We start from the raw sequence: 23,884 nt of genomic DNA, 5'->3' as shown, positions 1-23,884 counted from the left end.
GATGCTCCTGCCGGGGGTGGGAAGGTTGGGGGGGGCGGCGCAGCCCGGTGCCCGCGGGGTGCAGCCGCTCGGCGGGCTCTTGCTGGGGAGCTGCGAAGTCCAGAGCAAGGTGGGGAAGCAGCGGGGCGGCCCCGCTTCCAGCCGCCGAGTCCCCCCGCTCCCCGCGACGGGAGGGACGGGAAGGGACAGTCTCCCCCTAGCGCGCAGCGGCTGCGGGGCACCGGCGGGAGCCGCTCTGCGGCCAGCTCGGGCAGGGGCACCCCCCCGGCACCGCCGCCCCGGGGGTCCCCGCTCGAGTCCCCGGCCCTGGTTGCGGTGGCGGGTTTGCAAGGTGCTATTTGGGAGCAACTCCGTGGTGTGACAAAAGCACAGCCGATTGCAAGTCGTTATGGCTGGAAGAGGCCTTTAAGATCATCAAGTCCAACCGTTAACCCGGCACCGCCAGGTTACTACTACCCCGTGTCCCTCAGCACCACGTCTACCCGTCTTTTAAATCCCTCCAGGGATGGTGACTCAACCACTTCCCTGGGCAGCCTGTTCCAGTGCTTGACAGTCATTTCAGTGAAGTTTTTTTTTCCTAATACCCAATCTAAACCTCCCCTGGCACAACTTGGGGCTATCTTCTCTTCTCCCATTGCCCGTTACTTGGGAGAAGAGACTGACCCCCACCTCGCTACAACCTCCCTTCAGGTAGCTGTGGGGAGCGATAAGATCTCCCCTCCGCCTCCTTTTCTCCAAACTAAATCGGTGCTGGGTGAGCCCTGGAGCATGAGCAGCAGGACAAAGCGTCTACCGCGGGATGGACAGGACCAAGCTGATGCGTGTCCTGGCCAGGCTCTAATGCAGGCGGTTGCACTCAGCGCCCTCGCTCCCCCTACAATCTCAGCGAAACACTGTTTTTTAAAGAGCTGTCCTAAAAGTGGATTTTGGTGGGAAGTGTCAGGCAGTTCCCCACACCACCGCAGAGCCAGCTGCGTTTCAACCCCGGGTGCAGCTCCTCCTGCTCTTTGAGAAAGCAGCAAGTGCCGGTACAGCGTGTGCCCCTCCTGCTGCCATGCACTCAGGCAGATGGGCAGCTATGTATTATATTAAGAATTTTTAATGGATACAGCTCTAGGCAGGTGTCACCAGCTAAAAAAGCAGAGTTCCAGGGAGAGCAGGAGGGAGGATGAACCACATCTTCAGCAGCAGGCACAAGGCAGAGGCTTGACATTTCTGTAACAGCAGCAAATTTGTGTGTTGATTGGAGACGTATAATTGTCTTCCCAGGGAGATGGTGAGTGGCCGTGGCTCCCTGCCTCCCGGCCAAGCCGAATCACACTGTGCTCTTGCTGCTACATGGTTTTGGTTTTGCTATTGCTGAGCTGTCCTTGGGCAGCAAGACATTACACTCCTGCAGCACTGCAGCTCTGGCACCCCACTCCTTGGGCAGCTTTTGTGCAGAACTGGGAGGGAGATGGGTTTGTTCACGGTAGAAAAGTCCTGCGTCACTTCCAGACTGCTGGACCCACTGGAGATCACACGGGGGTGATCCAAAGTCTACAGTTTTACATACAGTATTACAAAAAAGACTTTAGCAAATCTGATTTCCAGCACTGCGAGCAGAAGAGCACAGGTAAAATAGGTTAAAAAGTGAAGTGGGCTCCAGCCTGGGGACTTGTTTCTGGTCTTATGGGAGTGACCTCAACTGCTACCTGGTGTCTCGGCACAGCCAGCACAGGGCGGGCTGAACAAGGACCTGGCTCAGCTGCCTGTGTGGCCTCACAGACCAGCCCGCATGGGAGCAGGGGGTGACTGCACATGCCTTTCCTTTAAAGGCGATCCAGCTGCCGACCTCTGCCACCCCGAGGGAGTGACACTGGCAGGAGCTGGCTGTGTCCAGCTGCTCCCGTCCAGCCCACGCTGCCTGCACAGCCTGGTGCCACCGGCCAGCTCCTCTCCAGTGGGGACATGTGCGGGTGCCAATGTGGGGCTGCGGGTGATGAGAGCCCCAGTGCCAGCTCTCCCACCTCCCTGCCCGGTTCATTGCCATGCCACCCAGCCCCTGGGACTGCCAGCAATTGGGCTGGTTTGTAGCCAGACCTGGTGACATCCAGCAAGCCAAGCAGGGATGGGACAGGACGCAAAGACCAGAGCTATGGGCAGCGGCAACCTTGCACTACCCTGGAGCAGGGGAAGAGCAGGAGCAGAGCTGCTCCTACCCTGCAGCAGGCAAAGGATGCTTGCTCTGCCTGCCAGGAGCTGGTGAAGAGTCCAGCTTTGCTTCTGCTTGGCCCCAGTTTAAGCCCTCCCTGCTGTGAGCTCCCTGCTCCTGGGAAGCAAGCAAGCTGCGTGCCCTCCGGTGAGCAGCTCTCTGCCTGGCTTCACCGGGGTTCATCTCTGCTCTTCTGTGACCACAGCATGTGAGCATGGCACTGCAGGGTGCTGTGCAGCACGACCAGCTTCCAGCATGCGTGAAACAGCCTCTCTCATCTCCTGGGGCAGGAGGCACCACGGGGTGTTACAGCTTTGGTACGTTACATACTTGATAAGCTGTCCCTCCCTGGTGGGATGGAAGGACATATCTAGCATGGAGGAGATCTGTGACAGTTCTTCGTTCACTCCATGCAGCCTGTCGTGGCTCCGTCTCCTGATCAGCGGTCCCTGCTAGCTGGTTTTCCCCCTGCCCCGAGGACGGAGCTGGTGGCTGAAGTCATGCCACAGGGTGCTCAGGATGCTGAGCCCAAACTGGTGCAGACAAGGACCTGGGGTGTGATATTGTATGGTGGGCGGTGTGAAGAGCAGTGGGAGGGATCGATGCCAGTGAATGCAGGGTGTCCTTTGCTCTGCTGTTCCCTGTGCAGGGGGGCATGGAGGTGATGGGGCAGTGGCGGGGACCTGTCACTGTCACTTTGAGCAGCCCTCAGGGAGGTTCCGCAAAATGTCCTCCAGATTCTTCTTATCGGCCCGGATCTCAGCCAAGTCGCTGTCAAACGCCTGGATCTTCTCCTGCTGCCATGCCGCCTCTTGCTGCAGCAGGCTGAGCTGGCCGGCCAGGGCGCCCGGCGTGGCCAGGCGCAGCCAGAGCCGCTCCAGCTGCAGCTGCCCGGCGCTCAGCACAGCTTCCGCCTGCACGGACTGCTCCAGGTCACCTGGGCAAGAGGGAGAGGACATGGATGAGAGGCAGAGCGCCAGGCAGGAGATGTTCTGGACATGCTCCAGGGGCTCAGACCCTCGGCACAAGGCAAACTCTAGGGAGTGGGTGCAGTGGGGCATGGAGGCATTGCAGCTTCCCGGCGATCACAGATAAGCAAATAGGACTGTGGCTCCAGGCCGGGCCTGGGCACATCTCTCTTACAGATGGGTGATGATTTCTACCCCTTTGCAAAACTTCTCAGATGCGAGAGTTCTGTAGCCCTCAGAAATGCACCCAGATGATCAAAGCAAGAGGAACTGGAGCAAAACCAACCAGCAACCATGAGCAAACCCAGCCCAGCACATCCCTTGGCTCCAAAGGGCCTGAGCCCTTGGTCCAGCCATGCTCCTCCTGGAGATGCCAAGGGAGAACAGTGTCCCCACACCAGACATAAGCACACACGTTCAGCAAGCCCTAATTCATTCTGCACGAGGGCTTTCCTCGAGACATGAGCCCTCAAGAAGCTTTGCCAAGACCCTGTGAGATCTCAGGCAAAGGGCACCCAGCTCAGCCCAGATGGCCAGTGAGCAGGAGAGCCTCAGGCCCCAACAGCCTGGCCCTTCCCTGGGACCCGCACCCCACTCCCGCCCGGGTCTCACCTAGGCTGCTCAGCAGGTTGTTCAGGGTCTCGATGTCCGAGATGAGCGAGCCCTGGGCTTCCTGGAGACTTTTTGCCATCTCACTCACCTCTGTCCCCACCTTCCAACACAGACAGACACCCACATCAGGGACACCGTTGACCCTTGGGCTAGACGGGAGAGGGAGGAGGATCCCAGAAACATCCCCAGGGCATTCCCCATACAGTAAAGCCCAAAGCTGGGATGGTCCCTATGCTTTGGGCTGTGGGCAAAGCCCCTTCCAGGCTCTGGAGGACAAAACCTGCCCAAAGGGACCTGACTCACCTGGTGTGCTTCCTCCAGGTGCCCCCTGAGCTTCTCAGCCACGTGCTCCTGCCGGGAGAGCTCCCGCTGGGTTTCATTGGCACGTGTGGCGAGCTGGCTGGCACGCTTCTGGGCCTGCTTGCTCTCCTGCAGCACAGCCTGTGCCCTCTGCAAAGGGATGGAGATGGGGACAGTCACCTGAGGACACGCGGGGGGACAGCGTCGGGGGGCTGGAGCCCTGGTTGGGTGCATCCCCCTAGTCTGCAGGCAGGCAGGGGTGGGCTGTGCTGGAGGGGCAGCAGAAGATGGTTTGGGAGCTCTGCAGCCCTGCGTGCAACAGCCTGGGCTCTGCCTGTGACGGCTGCCAGCCTGGTTGTGCCCCACAGCCCAGCGTGGGTTCCCCGGACCCCATGTCCCTCTGCTCAGACCTTGGCGCTTTCCCGAGAGACTTGCTCAGCCTCTCCAGCTGTCCTCCGGGCTGCGGTGGAGATGGACAAGGAGTTTCCCAGTGTCTTCTCTGCCTGTTTAATCCTTCTCTGGGCCTCCACCATCACCCTGTCCTGCACAAGTGTCATCCTCCTGCTCAGGGCAGCCTGGCCCTTCCGGTGCCCCAGCACCTTCCTCATGCCTGCGGGGACAACCCGGCTGTCACCGAGCCATCCCTTTCTCCCCTTGGCACCCAGAGCCAGCGTGGTGAGATCCAAGCTGTGGCCAGGGATGCTGGTGCCTTTTACCTTCCAAGCTGGCCAGGAGGGACTCTGCATCGGAGAGCATGGTTTTCCCATGTGAGACAGCTGAGGTGGCCATGCCGTGGGCAGAGTGAGCCCGGTCCTGCAGCTGGGGAGAAGGGAGCAGGAGTGAGGGTGGGGAGGGGGCGAAGAGCTGCACCCGGCTGGGAAAGGTGGGACCCAGCCCGCTCCCGTTTGGCGGGCAAGCTTCTTGGGAGATCCGGGAGCCCGAGGGGAGACGGGTCCCAAAACATCCACTCCCGACCCCCTGGCTGCAGGCATGGTCCCTCCGGTCACTGGAGCGGCGGGGATGGGACTCACCCACCGCCCTGTGCCCTGGGTGGGAGGCAGGAGAGGGATGCACCCAGCATGCCCACAGCTCCGGCTGCAACGGGGGGTCCCCATCACTTATTTTGCAGTGACACCCCACGCAAGTGAGCAGCAATTACCTGCTCGAAGCCACGAGTCTTCTGCAGCTCCAGGCGCAATCCGGCTGCCAGAGCGCGGGACATCTCGACAGCCCGCTGAGCCGATGGCTCCTGCGCCTCTGCTGCCTGCTCCAGCGCTGCCAGGTCCTGTGCCAGGGCTCCCACCCGCGCTGGCAGCGCCTGCTGCGGGGTCAGGGATGCCAAAGGCTCTATGAGAGCATCTCCCGGTGCAGGAGGCAGCGCTGCCCAAGGGGCAAAGCAGGGGTAGGGTGCAAGCAGGAGCCTTAGCTGGGACGCTGCTCACCTGCCCCAGTGCAGCCACCTGCAGAAGTTTCTCGTCCATGTCTGCGTTTGCCTGCTGCACGGCTGCGAAAGCTCTCCTGGCCTCCGCTGCCACCTCCACCATGCCAGCACCCAGCTCCTCCCGCGCCCGCTGGATTTCCTCGTACCTATGTGGACAGAACGCTGCGGTCACCCAGGGCCCTCTGGTCCCTCGAAGGATGGAGATGGCAGCTTGGGAGCTGGCCTCAGACACGGATGTAGGGGGAAACGATGGAGGAAAGGGCCTGAAACATCCCCAGCATGGAGCACCCTGGCTTGCCGCTTTACAACACTGTGGTGCAATGAGTTTGATGGGACTCAGTCATGTCCCTGTTGGGCAGGTGCCAAACCACCGTGATCAAGTCCTGTAACAGGGACCTGGCCAGAGACAAGGGGTTGCTGTTCCCTCCTATCCCCCGCCCTTGCTGCCATCACCTCACCCGGCCTCCAGCTCACGCTGCGCCTCCCGCGTCGCATTCCCCTCCAGCAGGCTCTGCAGGAGCTGGGAGCTGGCGTTGGAGGCACGCAGGGCTCTCCCGACCACCGCCTCCACCTGCGCCACGGCATCCTCGTGGCTGCAGGGACAAGGGCACCCAGAGAGATGATATTAGGATTGGCCTCCTGGGACAGGAGCGGCTGTCCTGCGCGCCCCCAGTGGGCAGGCAGCCTGTGCATGCCGGGATCACACTTGCAAGCGTACCTCTCTGCCAGTGCCCGTGCCTCCAGAGCCCAGTGGCTCCAGTTCGTGGGCTGCTGAGGGATTTCCTGGGGAATTTCCTTGAAATGCAAACGGCAGCAATGAGATCCCAGCGGGGACCAAGGACCCCTGGGCCCCACCAGCCCAGCACCAACAAGAACCTCCCAAAGGACTGGAGGACCTTTGCAAACAGGAGCGAGCGAGGGAAGTGGCTCCTCTTGACTCAGCTGCAAGGAGGGCTACGCCCACATGGATCCCAGGCTTTCCCACTCACCCGCAGTGCTGGTCACATCCCACCCCACCAGTCCTGCACATCCCACTGCCCCCCAGGATGGCCACCAGCCTCCCCAGGAGCCTGGGGCCAGCAGGAGCCCTCACCGTAGTAGCCAGGGTGTCGGCAGCACGCAGGACCTCCCGCTGCGCCGACTGCAGCGTGGCCCCGATCTCCGACAGCAGGATGCAGGTCTTGGGGAGTCCATGGCCAGAGCAGTCAGTGGCCCAGCTGGCATTGCTGAGCCGGCCTTGCGCAGCGCCCAGTGCCCCTGCCAGCCGCCCAACCTGTGCCAAGAGGGCAGCCCGGGCACCTGCGGACAGCACAAGCAGCTGCTTGTTGCCCACAGAGGTGCTCAGGGCTCCCCACTTGCCTGTGGGGCTGCCCCATGGCCAAGCACCCCCCGCTTCTGCCTGCTAATGAAAGGGGAAGAGAGTCCCTCCTGGGTGCTCAGGAGGGACCCAGGGATGCAGCACCCAAAAGGCACCCCGCGTGCCGTTGCTCAGCCCCCAGTAACGCCCATCACCGGCTGCTCCAAAACCTCCCGGTGCAAGCATCCCTGCGGTGCTCTGTCCTATACCGATACACATGGTCCCCCGGTGGTCCCCTCTTCGTCACCCCATCACCCACGCTGAGCCCATGGGACCTCCTTGCACCTACCCAGCATGTCACAGCACCCTAAGGGAGCCGAGGGTTCCCCAAGGGGTGATGTGGGGCTCCCCCCGCAGTGGAGGGAAGGGTTGTCCCCTGTACCTTGCAGGAGGTGAGGGCCGGGCAGCCCGTCTCCCCGGGGCGCATCTCCCAGCATAGGGGACTGGTCCGGGCGGGCGTCGCAGCCTGGGTTTTGCAGCCATTCCTCCATCTCCTGCAGCCTGGCCTTCAGCCGCTCGGCCTGTGGGTGAGATACGGGGGGGACAGGGGGTCGGCGAGGCAGCAGGGGGGCCAAGGCGCTATGCCACCTGGGCAGGGCACGGGCTGTACCTCGTCCTTCACCAGCCCGTAGCAGGCAGGGCACTGCTGGCAGCGGGAGCTCGGCGGGTCGGGGAAGAAGTTGGCCTGGCACCGGTCACACTTGTAGCCCACGAAGCCAGGGCGGCAGAGGCAGGTGCTGTTCTCGTGGCACTGCGGGGTGACGGAGCCCAGCGGGGAGCAGTTGCAGGCTGCAACGGTGGCAGAAAGGTGTCACGCCATGGCTGCCAGCCCCGACTGTGGGACCTAGGTGCAGTCCCCATTCCATTACCTCGACAGCCCCGGGCTGAGAAGCCGAAGAAGCCATGGTGGCATCGGTCGCACTGCTTCCCCGTGACGCCCGGCTGGCAGGAGCACTGCCCCGTCAGCTCGTGGCACCTGCTCTCCCGTGACCCCGTCGGGTGGCACTCGCAGCTGGCATCGAGAGGTGGAGGAGGGTGATGAGCGAGCAACGTATGCAGAGAGCAGAGACCAGAGCTGGGGACAGAGCCACCGCTGTCCCCCCGCAGCCCCACGCTGTGCCCCACATACCTCTTGCACCCCACGGCAGGCTGCAGGCCGTAGTAGCCGGGCTGGCAGCGCCCGCAGGCTCTGCCCATCACATGTGGGAGGCAGCGGCACTGGCCCGTGCTGGGATCACAGCCCTCCTGCCCCGGCGCTGAGCCATCGGGGTTGCAATCACAAGCTGTGGGAGACAAAATACCACTTGCATCCCAACACGGGGCTGGCAGATGGGACTGTGGGAATGGGGCACTGCAGCTGAGACCCCATAACGTGGAGGGCTGTGTCCCCCCATCAAACAGGGCCCCAAGAGGCTGAGCCCCTGCAGACCAGGGTATCTCCAGGGAAGGACGGCAGTGGAGAGAGGGAGCAAACTCTGTTCCTGAGCATTTCAGGCCACTCTGGATCATCCATCTGATGGATCCATCTAAACCCACTGAGCATCCCCCTTCCACCCTCTGCCAGGAGGATCTGGGCTGCAGTGGATCCCAGGGGAGCAGCGCCAGCCCCCGGGGCCGTACGTACGTGCACACTTCCCAGTGGGGTCGGGAGCCAGTGCGTCCCCGTAGAAGCCCGGCCGACACCTCTCGCAGTGCTTGCCCGTCGTGTTGTACAGGCAGCGCAGACACTGGCCGGACACGGGGTCGCAGTTCCCCACAGCATTGAGATCCACGTTCCCGTGACACTGGCAGGGGACGCAGGGATGCACGGGACCCCTCTGCCCCAGGGGGTCCCCGAAAAACCCATCATCGCAGAGCTCACAGCGTTTTCCTGGGGAAGGCAAAAAGGTGGGGAGGGGTCCGCCTGTGCCCGCAATGCCCGTGGCCACCATACCTGCCCACCCACAGCCTCACCTCTCTGCCCTGGGGGGCAGTGGGTGCAGACCACCTCCCCACTGCCGGGCACCTCGGTGCAGGGTGAGCGGCCGGGGCAGGGGCACGGCTTGCAGTCATCGGAGTGCCCTACGAAGGGGTTGCCATAAAACCCGGGGCTGCAGCGCTCGCAGGAGGGACCTTCTGTATTGTGCAAGCACCGGCATTGCCCTGCGAGGAGGAAAACGGAGCTGAAGGTCTGCAAAAACCCAGCCCCAAGCAAGAGCGGGGATGGCGGGAGGGATGGAGAGCTAAGTGCCGAGCGTGGCACAGCGTGGATGCTGAGAGGGATGTGCAATTCCAGCCAATGGATCGCGCTGGGATTACACATCACCAACCAGGACTTGTAACATTTTCCCTCCCTGTCCCTTCCTTGCTCGAGGGAGGTTTTGGAGAGGATGCCGGGGCCCCAGCGCCAGCCCCACAGTCCCCCGCGGCGTGGGGACGAGGAGGTGCTGGCGCACACAGCAGCACCATCACCGTGCACGGAGTCTGTCAGCGCCTGCGATAATCGACAACACATTTCCGAGCGACAAGGCACATCGTTTCCAGCCTGTCATGGAAAACACAAGCAGCTGACCGGCACCCAGCGGGGAGCGAGCGTCTCCTTGCGAGCCGAGCCGGTGAGTCACGGCCTTCCGAAATCAGCAGGGAGAAGGAGGAGGAGGAGGAGGAGGAGGAAGGATGCTCAAGCACCCCCTCCACCTCCAGGCAGATGCTCTGCTTGACTGGAGACAGAGAAGGAGCCAGGGGGAGGATTTTTCCCTGTGATTTGTGGGGTCAGGTCATACCAGACGGGTTGCGCAGGAGGGAACGGATATTTTTCCGTTTTCCCCACATCTAGGCGGAGCCGGATGATGGAAAAGACAGGAAGGAGGGAAAAAATAAACAAAAGGAAGCATGCGGGCTGGCTCGGGCTGGCAGCACCAGGGCTGGGACATCAAAAGCCTGGCCCCGTCCCTGGGGATGGTGCGGTCGGCGGCGCCAGCCCCGGCTCTGGGAGACGAGGGGCGAGTTTGCAGAGTTTCCGCCGGCAGAATGGGGGCACTTGCTGGCACAAACACCTCTTCCAGCCCGTTCCATCCCAGCCCTACGCTATTGTCGCTCCTCGCTGAGGGGAGCCGCCCAGCGAGGAGCCCCAGGGGCTCTGTCTGGGTACCAAAAGCATCCTCTTATTTCCAAGCTCTTACCACCGATCGGAGCTGCTGCTTTCTGCAGGGGTGGACGGGGAGCACGGCAGCGTCTCACAAGCCCCTCATGGCTGGGATGTGCCTTTCGCCGGGGCTGGCAGCAGCGAGGCTGGTGCTGGAGTCACGCAGCCACCTCGAGCTCCAGGGCAGCGGTTTGCAATCCTGTCCCCCTTCCCTCACCAAAGCCATCCAGACACTTTGCCTGGCAGGAGACGGGAGAGCCAACACCCCGCCAACCACCCCACACACAGCCACGCTGCCCCGAGGACTTTGCTTTTGATTTTTCCTCCCTTCAAAGCCACAGTCCCTGCTACAGTCACGCACCTCTGAGCTGAGACCGGAGGCAGAGCAGGGCTTGGGCTGGCAGCACAAGAGCTGCCTCCTCTGGTGCCTTCCCGCACGCCTGGCACTGCTGTATTTTCCTTCTTTTTTTACTTGTTCCTCTGCCCAGGTTCACCCCCAGTTTGCAGGTGCTCCGCTCCTTGGGTAGCGATGCTGCCTGCAAGACCCATCCTGGCAAAACCCTCTGCCCCTCTCCTGCCCTCGCCCCTGCCTCCCCACTCCTCTGAGGACCAGCACCTTTCCTTTCTCCTCCTTTCTGGTCACAACGCACCATGAAAGGTGCCCCTTTTGTTATAAATTACCACTGGTTTTGAACTTCATTAATTATCTCTGTGGTTATGAACCCAGTCCCTATAACCAGCCAAGCGATTCAATGTGCAGGTTTTGGGTACCGCAACCTCACAGACGGTTTCCAGCATCCCTCACAGACAAGCCAAGTCCTGGATTTGTCACCCGTGCACACAGTGGTGGGGTGAGTCGGGGGGCCAGGGGGTGCGCACCTGTGAGGGGGTGGCAGTCCCCGTGCTGGTTGCAGGAGCAGGGCACGCAGCTGACGAAGGGGCTGCCGAAGGGGATCTCCCGCTTGAAGCCGGGTGTGCAGGACTGGCAGAACTGCCCGGCGTAGCCCGGGGGACACGTGCACTCCTCCACCCAGCCTGCCCGCGCCCCCGGCCCGGGGCGAGCGGACGTGAGCTGGACCTCGCTCAGGGACAGCCTGCCTGCGAGAGCGGAGCGCGGCGTGAGCATGGGATGGCACGGCCCCCGGCCCCCCTCTCTCCATCCTGCCTGGAAATGCTCCAGACAGGGATAGGAGACCCCAAAATACCTCCCGGCGAGCCCAGGGGCATTCACAGAGAGGAGCCAGCCCCTGCCCCAACGCACCCCCTGCAACGCCTCTCGTCCCCAAGAGCCTGATGCTGCCCCAATGTCCCCAGCCCCATCCCAGCTTGGTCCCCATGGGGACGTTGCATGGAGCCACCCACCTTGCACGGGGCCACGGCTCACGCGGAGGCGGAGGGCGGTCAGGTTGGAGAGCAGGCGCTGGAAGCTGAAGGCCGACAGCAAAGGCTCCGCACCCTCCTCTGCCTCGTGCAGCCTGTTGGAGGAGGAGCGTGGGAGGAAGGACAGGGCCAGCTGACAGCCACCCACCGCAGGACAGCCCAGCTCAAGACCCGGGCACAGCGATGGGGGCACAATTAAATCCCTGAAGGGGGCAAGGAGTGGGGCTGAACCCCACAGCACAGGGCAGCCCGGGCAAGATCAGACACGCTGTGTCCCAAACCCAGCCGAGGTTCCCCAAAGCACCACGACAGGTACCTGAAGGTGACAGCCTGCTTTCCGTGCTGGGGCTGGCTCTCACTGCTGGACATGGTGATCTCCATCCCCTCGCCCTCCAGCACCAGCTGGACCCGGAGCAGGGACACCCCAGTCTCCATCCCTGTCCCATTCCCTTCCGCTCCCAGCAGCAGGGTCAGGAGCTGCCCGTAACTGAGACGCTGGTTCTGCAGAAACTTCCCTGTGAGAGGAGAGAGGAGCAAAGTCTGTAGGACATGGATGTACCCCGGCACAGTCCTGTTCCCACCAGCATCACCAAGAGCCATGGTCGCACTCCTAGAGCAGGGCCAGCTCCAACCTGCCCTCCCAGGGTCCCAGCCCACCACCCTGATCCCCCCCACTGCCTCAAGTTATCAAAACCAGGATGGAGCACAGCGATTCATGCACCAGCTTGGAGGTGGGATGTCCCATGAGAGCACCAGGGGGTCCTCGTGGCAGAGCAGGACCCCAGGGACCCGGCACACATGATACCTGGTGCAAGAAAATCCACCGGTTCCTCTCCATCCCACTCGGTGACGATGTCCCCGTCAATCCAGCGCAGAGACAGGTCCGCGGTGCCCGGAGCCGCAGCAGCCCAGCCCTCCAGCCCTGCGTGAGGGCACACAGCGGTGGTGCACAGGCAACGGGAGCAGCAACCAGCCCAGCATCAGCGGGGTGCTGCTTTTGGGGGCTCTGTCCCTCCTCCCGAGACTCTCCAGGGTCTTGTAAGGGGCTGATGCTTTGTAACACCCTCCTTCACTCAGGCTCTGCGCTCTCACATGCTAGAAAGTGGCCCTAGCTGCCCCCCCATCTGTTTATTTTCTTAGATTTGGAGGAAATTATTATCTTTAAACTTTTGCCCCCCTGCCTGTGCTGCAGTTCCAACGTTACTGTGGGCTGGAGGGGCAGGAAACCCAGGGAGAGACGGGGCGTAATTGCATTAAGTTGGTTTCCTTCGGAAATCAGTTAAACTCCCCCCCCACTCCCCAGGGTTAGTTATTTCTTCCAGCCCCGGGTGCCCGCAGGACAAACACTTGGAAATCCCTCCCCAGCTCTCAAGTGGGCTGCGCTCGATTATCAAATCATCCCGAATTTGGACCCTTCCACCCAGCACAGGAAACTTCCAGTTGATCCAGCTCAGCTGTGGACTGGGGAGCGCTTTGGGGAGCGGGGCTTCAGGAGGTGGGGGCTGCCCCCTGCCCCGCGCTGCCCGGCCGTGCTGAGCCTCGTACGACCCAGCCCTGGCTCTGCCAAACCTGTCCCCAAGGGAGCAGCCCCAGACCGGCTGCACGAAGGGTGGAAAAAAGACTCTGTTTAGAGCCTGGCTGCGTTTCAAGGCCGTGGAAGACATTACGGCAGCACAGCAATTGGCAGCGTGGATTAAAGGCAGCCAGGACAAACCCGCGCCTGGCGTGTTCGCCTCCATCTGCTCGCTGTCGGGCTACAGGCGAGGCAGAGCGCCGGCTGCCCGCCATGGGTGCCCGTACCCTGCCGGGGCGCAGGCGGGGGTCCCGGCGAGCCGGGGGCCGCGGTGTGCCCGCAGCCGGGGCTGCACACGTCGGGCTGTGCGGCAGATGGCAGGGTTTCCCCGAACATCCCGCACACATCCAGCCCTGCCACGCACAGCCCTGGCTGCAGCCGGGCAAGAGCACCCCGTCCCGCTCCCCCGGCCCCCCTCCGCCCTGCCCCGTCCCAGCCGAGGTGGGGGAGAGGAGGGAATAAGGGGGAAAGTTCCCAGCAGGCTCCATCCTTTTGGGTTTTTATCTTTCTGAGATGATTTTTAGCGCTCCTGCTGTCCCTGGTGTGGCGGAATGGCTGTGCCCGGCCCCGCCGCCCCCCCCAAGCCATGCACAGCCCCAGGAGCAGGTTGGCATGGAGGGATGCCACAGGGAGAGCCCATCCCCACGGAGCTGGGGGCAAAAGCAGAGGTTTAACAGCAAAATAGGGGTGAGCCAGAGAAATCACCCTCCAGTCTCCACCAGTCAGCCCCAGGGAAGGATGCTCAGCCCCAGCCTTCCCAAACTGCCAGAGTTTTTTGGCTGGAGTTGGTGTAGCGTGCCCTCCGTTTCACCCGGGGCTGGGGGGTTGGTACCTTGGCTGAAGTCGGAGCGGACGTGGGTCACCTCGTAGCCGTCTGCTGCCGTGCAGGCGGTGGAGTGGCCGTAGCAGAAGCAGCTGGTGCAGCCGACAGGGTTGTGGGGCTGCAGGTTAAACCAGCCCGGCTGGCACCTGGGCATGGGGAGGAAACAGGAGCAGGTGGCAAGGGATAGGCAGAGCTACAAGGGACCACAGCAGTGACCCGAGGGGGACACTGGTGGCAGCTCCGAGCGAGCCCAGTCCCCCTGACCTCACCAGCCTACCATGGCCTCTGCAGGGAGCAACCCTGCAGGACTCCCACTGCAGAGCCCTGCGAGGGGTTGTGTCTAGGGGCTGGGGAGCAGCAATGCCCTGTGGCAGTAAAGACGCCTGCCCTGCACTGACCATCGAGCCCCGGCACTGATCCCATCCTGGAAAGGGCCCACGGTCCCATCCCCATCCCATGGCCGCGGTGCTTACCTGTTGCACAGGTGCCCCTCCACCTTCTCCTTGCAGGTGCAATGCCCCGTGTTGGGGTCACAGATGCCCACGCTGCCCGCGGGGTTGCAGGCGCAGGGTCTGGTTGGGGCGAGACAAAGGCATGACGTGAATCCCAGTTCCATCCCGCGGCTCCTGCCTGGGGCCGGGCTCCTCCTCACCTGCAACCACCTTCGCTGAGGCTGTGGTAGCCGTCCTTGCAGCGCTCACACTTCCAGCCCGTCACGTTGGCTTTGCAGAGGCAGGTCCCCGAGCTGTCACACTGGGGCTGCAGGGAGCCTGCGGGGAACCCAGCCAGCCCTGAGACCCTGCCCCAGTCAGGGAGAGACACAGCGGGGGAGATGGGGAGATCCCGGGCAAGGGAGGACCGATGAAAACCATCCCTCCCAGCCAAGCCCTGGCTTGGGCGGGGGTTTGGGAGCCGGAGCCCGGCTCGGCGCAGCCCCACGCACCTGCAGGGTGGCAGTGGCAGGGCTGGCAGGCTGCCCGCTCCTCCCAGCGATAGTGGTTCTGCCGGCAGCGCTCGCAGTGGGGACCGTCCGTGTTGTCACGGCAGTTGCGGCAGTGGCCCCCGTGCCCGCTGCGGCGGTACAGCTCCCGGTCGTAGAAGCACTCCTCCGAGCGGCCGCTGCAGTTGCAAGCTGTTGGGGAGGCAGGAGGGGTGGTCGGCAGCTTTGGGGCACGGGGCTTATCTCCCCACAACCTCCTGGGGGGGCTGGATGAGCCAGAGGGCCTTTCGGCAATGCCTCTGCCATTGGAAACGGAGGTGGGTGCAGCACGGAGCAGATGGCTGCACCCATGGGATAAGGAAATGTCAGGCAATCCTCAGGGTGATGCTGTGAAGGGGGCCCTGGGGTGGAAATCCTCCCTCCCTGCCCAGAGCAGCTTCACAAAGTGGAGCAGGCGCTTTCTCTCCGTGCAGGAAGGGCAGGAGCTGCCGGAGGAGCCAATGCAGCCCCAGCGCAGCCCATCGGGGCCGGCTGCACACCGGGACCGCGGGGCCAGCCCGGGTGATACTCACGGAGACACTCGTTGGCGGCCTCGGCGGTGCCGCGAGCCCAGGGCCGGTCCTGGTAGAAGGGCTGGCAGCGCTCGCAGTCGGCGCCGGCCGTGTGGTGCTGGCACACGCACACCAGCCGCCCGGCATCGTCCGGCGCACACTCGCTGGCATGGCCATTGCATTTGCACCTGCAGAGAGACACCCGTGTGGGGATGAGCCGCTCTGAGCACCGGTGTGGGCAGCAGCCAGCTGCCGGGCTGGCTCGCCTGGGGTGGCCATGGGGCGAGGAGCAGGGTAGAAAGCAGCAGCTTGGGCTGTGCCGGCCTTGAGGACGCCCACCATGTCCCCAGGGCGCTCCTGTCCCGGCAGCTGGAGGTCACACGTTGAGGGTGGCCCACAGGAGATGCTAACCAGCTCCAGCTGCTGGGCCCAGGGGGGAGACGGCAGCAACAGGGGCTGCCGGCCAGCTGGGAGCAGCCCCAGCCCCGCTGTCTGGAGGAAAGCCGCCCCCACCGGGATGGAGAGATTTCCCACTCCCCCCAGCTGGGGAAGGCCACATGCAGCACAGCCCACGGCCAGCACCAACTGGGTGACACCAATATCTCTGTCCCACATCAGCTTCCCCCTCCCACAGGCAGCCACTCTGGCTCTTCTTGCCAACTCCAAGCTCCACCAGCCTCCGTGGCTTCGGGGCACCTCTCCACTGGCACACCGGGACACCTCTTTCGCTGTGCCCGGGGACCAAGCAGTGCCACAGGAGCAGCAACACGAGCCCCAGCACCATTAAAAGCCACAGTGCTGGGAGGGGGCAAAGCAAATACAGCTGGTGGCTAATGGAGAGGGCTTGTGGGGGAAAAGACCTCCTTCCTGCACAGCTGGCAGGGCTCCAGGTTTCATCACCCATCTCTGCACTACCAGCTCCAGTTTACACACAGAGGAGGCCACACCTGAGCAGTTTGCCCCAAAACCACAATTCAAACAAGACGGAGGAGGGGAGCGGCTGCCCCAGCCCCACAGCCCCGGGAAGGTCCCCCCTGCTGCCCGCACCCCGGCGTGGCTGCCCCTCACCTGCCGCCCACAGAGAAGTCGGAGATGGCGTAGTAGTACGACTGCAGCACCTTGGGGTCCTTGAAGATGTCGTCTCCGAAGGTGTTGAGCCGGTTCAAAGAGATGAGCAGGTCGGTGACGGTCACCCACTCCTGCAGGGCACACGGGGAAGGCGCCTTGGCGAGGGGTCCGGGCCACCAGCTCCCCGCCCCGACCGGAACGCATCCTGCCCTTTCCCTATGGGGGTGCAGGGCATCACCGGCGCATTTACCCCGGGTGGCTGCATTAGTGCACCCGCTCCCGGGGGGACCATGCACCCGCCCCACTCCCACCCCAGCAGCACCTGCAGCGCAGGGCTCCCGTCAAAATTGTAGGCGCTGGGCCGTCCCTCGAGGGTGGAGAAGGCGACGTTGCCCCCGCTCAGCGGGGAGATGTCACTGAATTCGTCGGTGCAGAAGGCCACCTGCTCGTCCTCCCCCGGCCGCAGGTAGTGCCGCTGCCGCTTCCCGTAGGTTTTCTCGCAGGACGCGCTGTAGTACTGGAAGGGCACCCAGGGCCCCTCGGCGCGGCTGCGCTTGTAGATGGCAAAACTCTCGGGCCGGCTGGTGTGGAACTTCAGCCGCACGTAGGTGATCTCGTAGGCTTTGCCTGGGGACAGACCCGCCACGCTGTCACCCTCTCCTGGCCGCCACCACAGGGCTGAAATTATCCCGGTGCCCTGTCCTGTGTGGCCGTCGGCATCCCCATGGTGCACTGTCTCGCTCTCCCCGCCACAGCTAAAAACAGAGTGGTTTTGTGCGAAGCAGGAATCCTCGTCCAGCTGCCCTTAACCAGCTCCTCCTCGCTGCAGCCCAAACCCCATCCAGCCCCAAATCTGGCCCCACAGCAGCCGCCCACCCACGGCACGGGTGCTCCGGGAGGGTGGCACGGGCAAGGAGCTGCCGCAAAGCCAGGCTCTACCCACCAGCCCACGGCACGGAGCAGCATCCCCGGGGCAGCGGTGCCATGGGCATGGGGAGGTGGAAAGGGTCAAGGCCGGTCCCTTCCCGGGGAGCCGCGTGCCAGGACCCGGCATCGCTGCCGACTTTGCCGGGATGAAGACAAAGAGAGGCCACCAATCCCCGGGGCAGATGGCGCAGCTCTGAAAGCGCTTGAAAGAATTAGCAAAAAGAGGGAAAGAAAACACCAAAGTGAACATCAAAACCGCTTAATTGCCAGAGATGAAGGACCAGCTCAAAGACTGGATTGCTCCACAACAACACTGCTCCTGACAGCGCAAAACAATTAGCTGCAAGGTTTTGGCTTTATTTGAAAAGATAATGAGTTGGGAATGTTAGAGGGGTTATTCCGGGACTAGGAAAACAAGCCTTTAATTGGGCCCATATGAATACTGTCACATATGTGCTGCAACTTTGCTGCGGGGGAGCCGAGGCAGCCCGGCTACCGGCACTGGGAAAAGCAGCTGCCTCCCATCAGGGATACAGGGAGCGCCCGGAGCAGGGGGACGGACCCACTCGCAGCCCACCCGGAGGTGACGAGGGCCGGGAAGGGGCTGCAACCGGGCTGTCCCACCGCCACCATGCTCCCCCCAAATTCACCTCCCTCCGGGACCCCTCCGGGCTGGTGAGTGGGGGTGTCCCTGCCCTGCACCCCACGGCAGAGGGGAACGCCCGGCGGGCGCCGGTTCCCAGACAGCACGGTCCCGGTGGGATGTCTACCAAAACAGCGAGGTCGGGGCCATCGCCTCCCAGAGCAGTTTCCTCTGGGAGAGGAAGGGAGCTCGGCGCTGTGTCAATAAACAGCCCCTGCCCCAAGCGGCCCCGTGCCGGGGGGGGTGTGTTGGGCTGGGGGAGCCCCATCGTGGTGCTTCCAGCTGGGGTGGAGGAGACTCGCTGCCCCAGGGAATCATCCCAAGGGAACGCGTGCTTTTCCCCAAACAGGCCTTTTAATAAGCCAAATTCTGCTCAGGGAAAAAAAAAATAATCCAGAAAATAACCCGGGCTGGCTGTCTCCCTTTTCCCGCTCGGCAAGGTGTGACATGTGCCAAAGCCGGGTGTGCCATGGGATGGGGACACCAGGGGGGTGCGCAGGTGTCTGAGGGTGACAGTACCAGGGTGACCCCTGGATGCTCTCCCAGCTGTGCTGTCCCCTGAACAACGTGTTCACCCGCCTCCCACAGAGCCCAGACTGCAGCTCGTACCTCACCAGGGCTCCAGGCGAAGGAGTTTGGAGAGGAGCGAGGAGCATGCGGGACGGTCACGTCACCTACGTGTCCCCAGCCACCTCCAGCTCCCCCGAACCTTAGCTCCAGGAGCCTGCCACAGGCTCGCATCCCACAGGAAAACCAGCGTCGGAGTCACAGATGCAGACACTGCCTGATCTCAACACTCTGACATGAGCCGATGGCACTCGGAGAGCTGCCGGCGGAGCCCCGGTGCCTGGTGCCTTTGCAAGCCCACAGATATTTTGGGTTCCTCCCTGACGTCTGACTGGGTAAATGCAACAGCCACAGGCACTTGGGATTATCGATCTGCTCCGAGTCTGATGCACTGTAACGGCATGGCTGAAACCTCGCAGAGGAGATTTAAAGGAGGATAATCTAATTAACGCCAATCAACACCATGCAGGTAAACACAGGTCTTGTCCAACTCATTCGATATCTTATTTAATAAGCTCCCCAGGTGACAACACTGGAGAACCTACAAGACATCTGACTCAGGACGGAGGAGGAGGAGCAGGCTGGCAGGGACGTGCTACATGGGTTAAAAACCCAGTTATTTGGTGAAGCTCATGAACGAGGACTCAAGGACTCATCCTGGGCCACGTCCTGGGGACCTGCAGGGTCCAGTTGGGCTTTTCCTCCATAACCCAAGAGAAAGCATTAAGGTAGCAATAAAAAGGTCTGCAGATGGGACAAGAACAGGGCCCGGCGGCTATGCAAAAGGTCAGACAGCAGTGTGCTGGGCACCAAAATGGCACTTTTTAGCATGGCAAGATATATGAGCCATGCAGGAACAAGGGTACGTTTGCAGAGGGATGCTCCAGCTCAGGAAGGGTCCCAGGGACCTGGGGTGGAGGCGAGCTTGGCGCAATGTCACAGAGGTTGCATTCAGGTTGCCTGCACTCCACGTCAAACACAAACTGATTTGTGGCAAAACGACAGCCTGTGTTAGATGGGTGAGGGGCCGCAGGTCCCCTCCCGCAGGGCCGGCAGGAGCAGCGAGCAGGGATGGCAGGCTCCTCCGGCATCGCTTCTCATGCCCGGCGGGGAGCCCAGCCCCGGCCCGGGGACGAGGACCAGATGTCCGCCCACTCGCAGGGGGCTGGGAAAGCAGTGACCTCCGTCCCCCTGGGCAGCTCTGCGTCCCTGCCAGGGCAGGCACAGACCCTCCGCCGTCACCCCGACGCCAGCCTCTGGGTCCCACCAGCACCGCTCCCTGCCACACCAGCGCCCAGCTGTCCCCAACCAGCTCCAACCGCAGCCCCTCCGCTAACCCCCCTTCGGCATGCAGATGGCGGGAGACGTCAGAGAATGAAGATTTTACAGCGCTGGTCAATAGCCAGGATAGTTTAGATGGCAGGAAAGTGTTAAAAATCCTTTTTAAAATGCCGGGCATGCCCCATGGGTTTAAATACGCTCCAAGCGGGCGCCTTGCACAATATTGAAAACGTAGAAGGTTGGATCCCAGCTGGGGAGGCCTCCTGGGGCTACACGGTGTGTGCAGAGCTCTGTCCCCCCCGCACCACCACCCCCCGAGACGTACCGGGCACCCCCAGCAGTGCACAGGGGCAAAATGGCACGGGCTTGGCACCCACGGTGCTCACCCCAGTGGCAAGACTTTCACGGGGGGAGGTGGTCTGTGCCTCCCCCTGCCTCCCTCCTGCTCCAAAAACTTGCATAATCAGTAAAAAGCAGCCCCGGGGGAGCAGGAGAGCAGGCCCCCCAGGCACGGCTGGCTGGGAAGCGGCACAGGCGGGTGCAGACACCAGCATCCTCACCCTGCAAGGGACCGGGTGCAGCTGATGGACAGGGCAGACCCTCCCCAGGTCTTTCCAGTGATCTGCCCTTTGCAGAGGGCATCCCCCTCCTCCCACCCCCTAAAAGCCCTGGGGAGGGCTTTTAAAGTCCTGTCTTTAAACCAAAAGGAGCACCAAGAGCTGTGGGGTGCAGATGCATCCACCCCCCCCGCCATGCACCCGGGTCTCGATGCACTCACTGCCCGTTTCCCTGCCGGCACCGCGGGGGCACTTACCCAGGTGGAGGGTGATGTTGACGGAGTTGGGGTACTGGATGCCGAAGGCCATGGACTGGCTCTGCCACCAAGTGCTCTCCTCCTGGCTGTGGAAGTCGGTGAGGAAGGAGGCGTTGTGGTGGAGCCGGGGGTCGGCGGCGTCGCAGCGGTGGCACAGGGCGCTGGCGTGGCGGGCGCCCATCTGCAGGCAGTAGTCCTCGGGGGGGGAACCGCACGTGTTGGTGGCCTCTGCAGCCCGGCCGAAGGCGGCGTTCTCAAAGACAGGCATGCAGCGGCGAGGCTGGCCCCGGGGGTCCCAGCAGGCGGGTGAGCCCCCCGTCCCCAGCCCCAGCCCCAGCAGGGCCAGCAGGCAGAGCCCGGGAGGCCGTGCCATGCCGGGGCTCGCCTGGCCGGACTCTGAGCCTCCTCCGGATGGCATGGCGGGAGCAGGCGGGACGGGATGGAATGGGATGGGATGGGACGGGATGGGATGGGTCCCCCTACCCGGCACCTCCTCTCGCTCCGAGGTCCATCTTGTGGAAGCTGCTGGGAATGTCGAAAGCTTGGTGTGTGAGCCCGGGCTGCGGGGTTTGGGCTTCCTCGGGCCGCCCTGGTCCCCAGGCCACCTGGTCGGGCAGGACGGGACCCCCGCAGTGGGGTGCACGCCGGTCCCGTTGCTTCGGGAATTGGGAAAGGGAGGTTGCACCTTTGGCAGCACAGATGGAGCTGAGCTCCTCCATTTCTCAGCCCCAGGGACGAGCTCGTGATGATTCATGCCCCACATGTGGGTTTTTCTGCTTAAATCAATGGGGGTCACCAATTTTCTCACAGCCCCAAAATCAAGACGGGGTGGAGGAAAGGCAGACTCAGCACCACCCCAGCACCCTCTTCTCCCCCCCACCGCTCCCCCACTCACAGCAGCTGGGCCGTGGGTCTGTGACACCCCCCCGGTGCCTCCACAGCAGCACCCAGGGCTGGGGGTCCCATCCCTGACTACTGCCATGGCGCAGCCGAGTCCCCTGGACCAGGGTGAGAGCAGATCCCTGTGGAGGCATCTCCATGGGGTAGCAAAACCAGACAGTCACCAGACCTCATTAGCAGCTTCTCAGGTAATGCTAATTGCAGTCTGTGCCAGAGGGGATCCCTCTCGGGACTGTGGCACCCTCCGGATTTAACCCATGGGGACAGGAGGGGGACAGCAAGCAGGGAGACAGGCAGGCCAGCAGACCCTGACACCCCCCAGCCCTGCTCTGCAGAGGGGAGTCTGCAAAAATGGGGTGCACGAGGGACCACCGCCTCTGCCCCCCACACTTCTCAGCCGAGCTGCCCACAGGAGCCCTGGAAACTTAGTCCTCATTTATAATTTAAGCTCCCTTCCCCCCCTTACCTTCTACTCTTATTTATTTTATTCTCCTTCTCCGTGCACACTGCAGGGAGAAAGCACCAGAGGGGAGCTGTGAATCAGAGCCTTCGGCAGGGGCTCCCGCAGCAGCACCGTTTCAAAGCCCCATTACCATATATTGACCTGGGCTCTGACAGCCGGAGCCAGCTCCGCTGGGAAGGGCGAATTTCCCAGCACGGAGGAGATGTGCATCAGCTGCCTGGGAGCGGGCGGCCAGTGGCAAACCCACTGTCAACCTCCGGGGAGAAAGAGAAGGGTTTTCAGCTCAATAATTGCTTTGCACATCTCTGCCACCAGTTTTAAGGGGATTTGCATCCTGCAGGGATGAGGTTTTCCAGGTGGTTTGCTTTCCCTTGCTACTGAGGCTGCAAGCTCTGGGCAGGAGAGGCTCTCTTGTGTCATGGGTTTGTCACCTCCTCCTCGGGGTGTTACACACACCCAGGAGACGATTTCCCTGCCCGGCCCGGCCCCTCTTGCAGAGGGGTCCGCGTTAGGGAGTGATGAGACCACGCAGCCAAGGCTCGGTGGCTGCTCGTGGGATACACAGTGCATTCAGGCAAAGCTGACGAGTATCCCAAACCCTCCTCCAGCACAGCCTACCCAGCATGGGGGGATATCCCACGGGGCCAGAGCTTGGCGGGAATTGGTGGTGACACCACTGTGCCCAGCAGTGGGGATGCTGGAGCTGGTGTGGGAGCAGCAGGTCCCCAGATTGATTCAGCTGCATCCCGGGCTGGCCAAGCCCCTCGCCAGGCTCCTGCTGGGTACAAGCCCTTGCTTGCCTAAGGAGATGTCCTAAGCTTGCTGAGCATGGGATGGGTGCTCTGGGCAGGATCTGGCCCCAGCTCATGGTCTGGTACAGCTCTAGGAACGACCACTGCTGGTGACTCAGACTGAAGGCCAGCTGGAAAAGGTCAGCTCCTCTCCCATGCACAGAGCACAGAACAGCAGTTCCCCCAGTCAGGAATCCTTGGATCATCTCTGAGGGCAAACTGGGGAGGTGGGAGACCCCATCTCTGCAAATACCTTCCCCAGTTCTGGTGACTGGCAACCACCCTGCTGTGGCTTGCAGGAGGAGGAAGATCAGCCAAGGGTCTTGGTCCGACCCTTTTCCCTGCGAGTGCCCACCAAGGGCGAGGAAAAGAAACCATCACATCTAACAAGAGAAGGGCAGGGGTAGCCCCTTTTCTCCGAGAACAAGACGCTGCGATGCCTACCAGGTCTGGAGGGTGGCTTTTTACAGAGAAACCGTCACACACAGATGCGTCACCTTGCCATGGGTGAGCTTCACCACTGGGCGGGATGAAGAGCTAAAGCTGCCTACAGGAAACCTCTTATCTTCCAGGGACATGGACAAGCTTGAACAAGGGTGCCCATAAGAGCGATCAGAGCTGGGATTTGCCCCTAGCACCACTGGTGGAGGCAGGGCCCAACCTCCGCTGAAGTCTTCTGTACCTAGAGAGACTTCACCCACTACCCTAGAACTTTGGTGTGAGCGTGGTGACCAAGGCTGTGATGGCACCCTAACCTGCCGTCACAGCCCAGGAGCCCTCTCCTGCCCTGGCACAGACCTGGCACCCCGCAAGGGTTAAGAGCCGTGGAGGCGGTGAGGAGAAAACGTTCTTCTGATTTGCTTAATGAACGTTAATTAAGGAGACAGAAGATAGCAGATTCCTTCAGGGTAGAGATGAAAGGCCCGTTAATTAAATCTGGAGAGCGAGCGCAGGGCCGACTGATCCTCCTTCTGATCAGACCTGACAAGGCAGGGACGGGGCGGGAGCGAGGTGAGCGAGAGCCCACAGCCCCCGCCTCCCGCAGCCCAGCTCAGGCCTGGGACCATGGCCAAGATTCAACATGGTGCTTGGGCCTGGGAATGGGTGCCACCACCCGCTTACCTGCCTCTGCTACTCGTGGGTGGGTGCCCCTGACTCCAGCTGCAC

At 62.4% G+C, this 23,884-nt stretch overlaps 1 protein-coding gene across 1 annotated transcript; it reads right to left on the bottom strand.

The window, feature by feature from the left end:
* Positions 1 to 1,093: 1,093 nt before the first annotated feature.
* Positions 1,094 to 20,942, bottom strand: LAMC3 (laminin subunit gamma 3). Its single transcript, XM_054221124.1, has 28 exons — positions 20,564 to 20,942; positions 16,654 to 16,958; positions 16,332 to 16,462; positions 15,285 to 15,451; positions 14,716 to 14,904; positions 14,425 to 14,542; positions 14,246 to 14,344; positions 13,782 to 13,918; positions 12,182 to 12,298; positions 11,693 to 11,891; positions 11,359 to 11,471; positions 10,876 to 11,094; positions 8,826 to 9,014; positions 8,497 to 8,742; positions 8,002 to 8,155; positions 7,742 to 7,884; positions 7,483 to 7,661; positions 7,255 to 7,393; positions 6,609 to 6,814; positions 6,234 to 6,310; positions 5,974 to 6,108; positions 5,517 to 5,661; positions 5,234 to 5,392; positions 4,791 to 4,893; positions 4,485 to 4,684; positions 4,078 to 4,224; positions 3,775 to 3,874; positions 1,094 to 3,131 (listed from the first exon to the last, which is right to left on the bottom strand). The coding sequence occupies exons 1-28, from the start codon at positions 20,934 to 20,936 to the stop codon at positions 2,887 to 2,889; spliced, it is 4,734 nt and encodes a 1,577-aa protein (XP_054077099.1). The 5' UTR covers positions 20,937 to 20,942; the 3' UTR covers positions 1,094 to 2,886.
* Positions 20,943 to 23,884: the final 2,942 nt, after the last annotated feature.

The sequence above is a fragment of the Rissa tridactyla genome, chromosome 14 (assembly GCF_028500815.1).
Source record: "Rissa tridactyla isolate bRisTri1 chromosome 14, bRisTri1.patW.cur.20221130, whole genome shotgun sequence".
NCBI lineage: Eukaryota > Metazoa > Chordata > Aves > Charadriiformes > Laridae > Rissa > Rissa tridactyla.
This window is presented reverse-complemented; position numbering and strand designations above follow the sequence as displayed.

What these genes read in the sequence shown, in the direction of transcription:
- LAMC3 (XM_054221124.1), bottom strand. Translation starts at nt 20,936, where the DNA reads ATGGCACGGCCTCCCGGGCTCTGCCTGCTGGCCCTGCTGGGGCTGGGG. An exon ending in AGACTCGTGGCTTCGAGCAG is followed by an intron (nt 4,894 to 5,233) that starts GTAATTGCTGCT and finishes CCTTCTCCCCAG; the next exon opens with CTGCAGGACCGGGCTCACTC. An exon ending in ACCTGGAGGAAGCACACCAG is followed by an intron (nt 3,875 to 4,077) that starts GTGAGTCAGGTC and finishes CTGTGTTGGAAG; the next exon opens with GTGGGGACAGAGGTGAGTGA.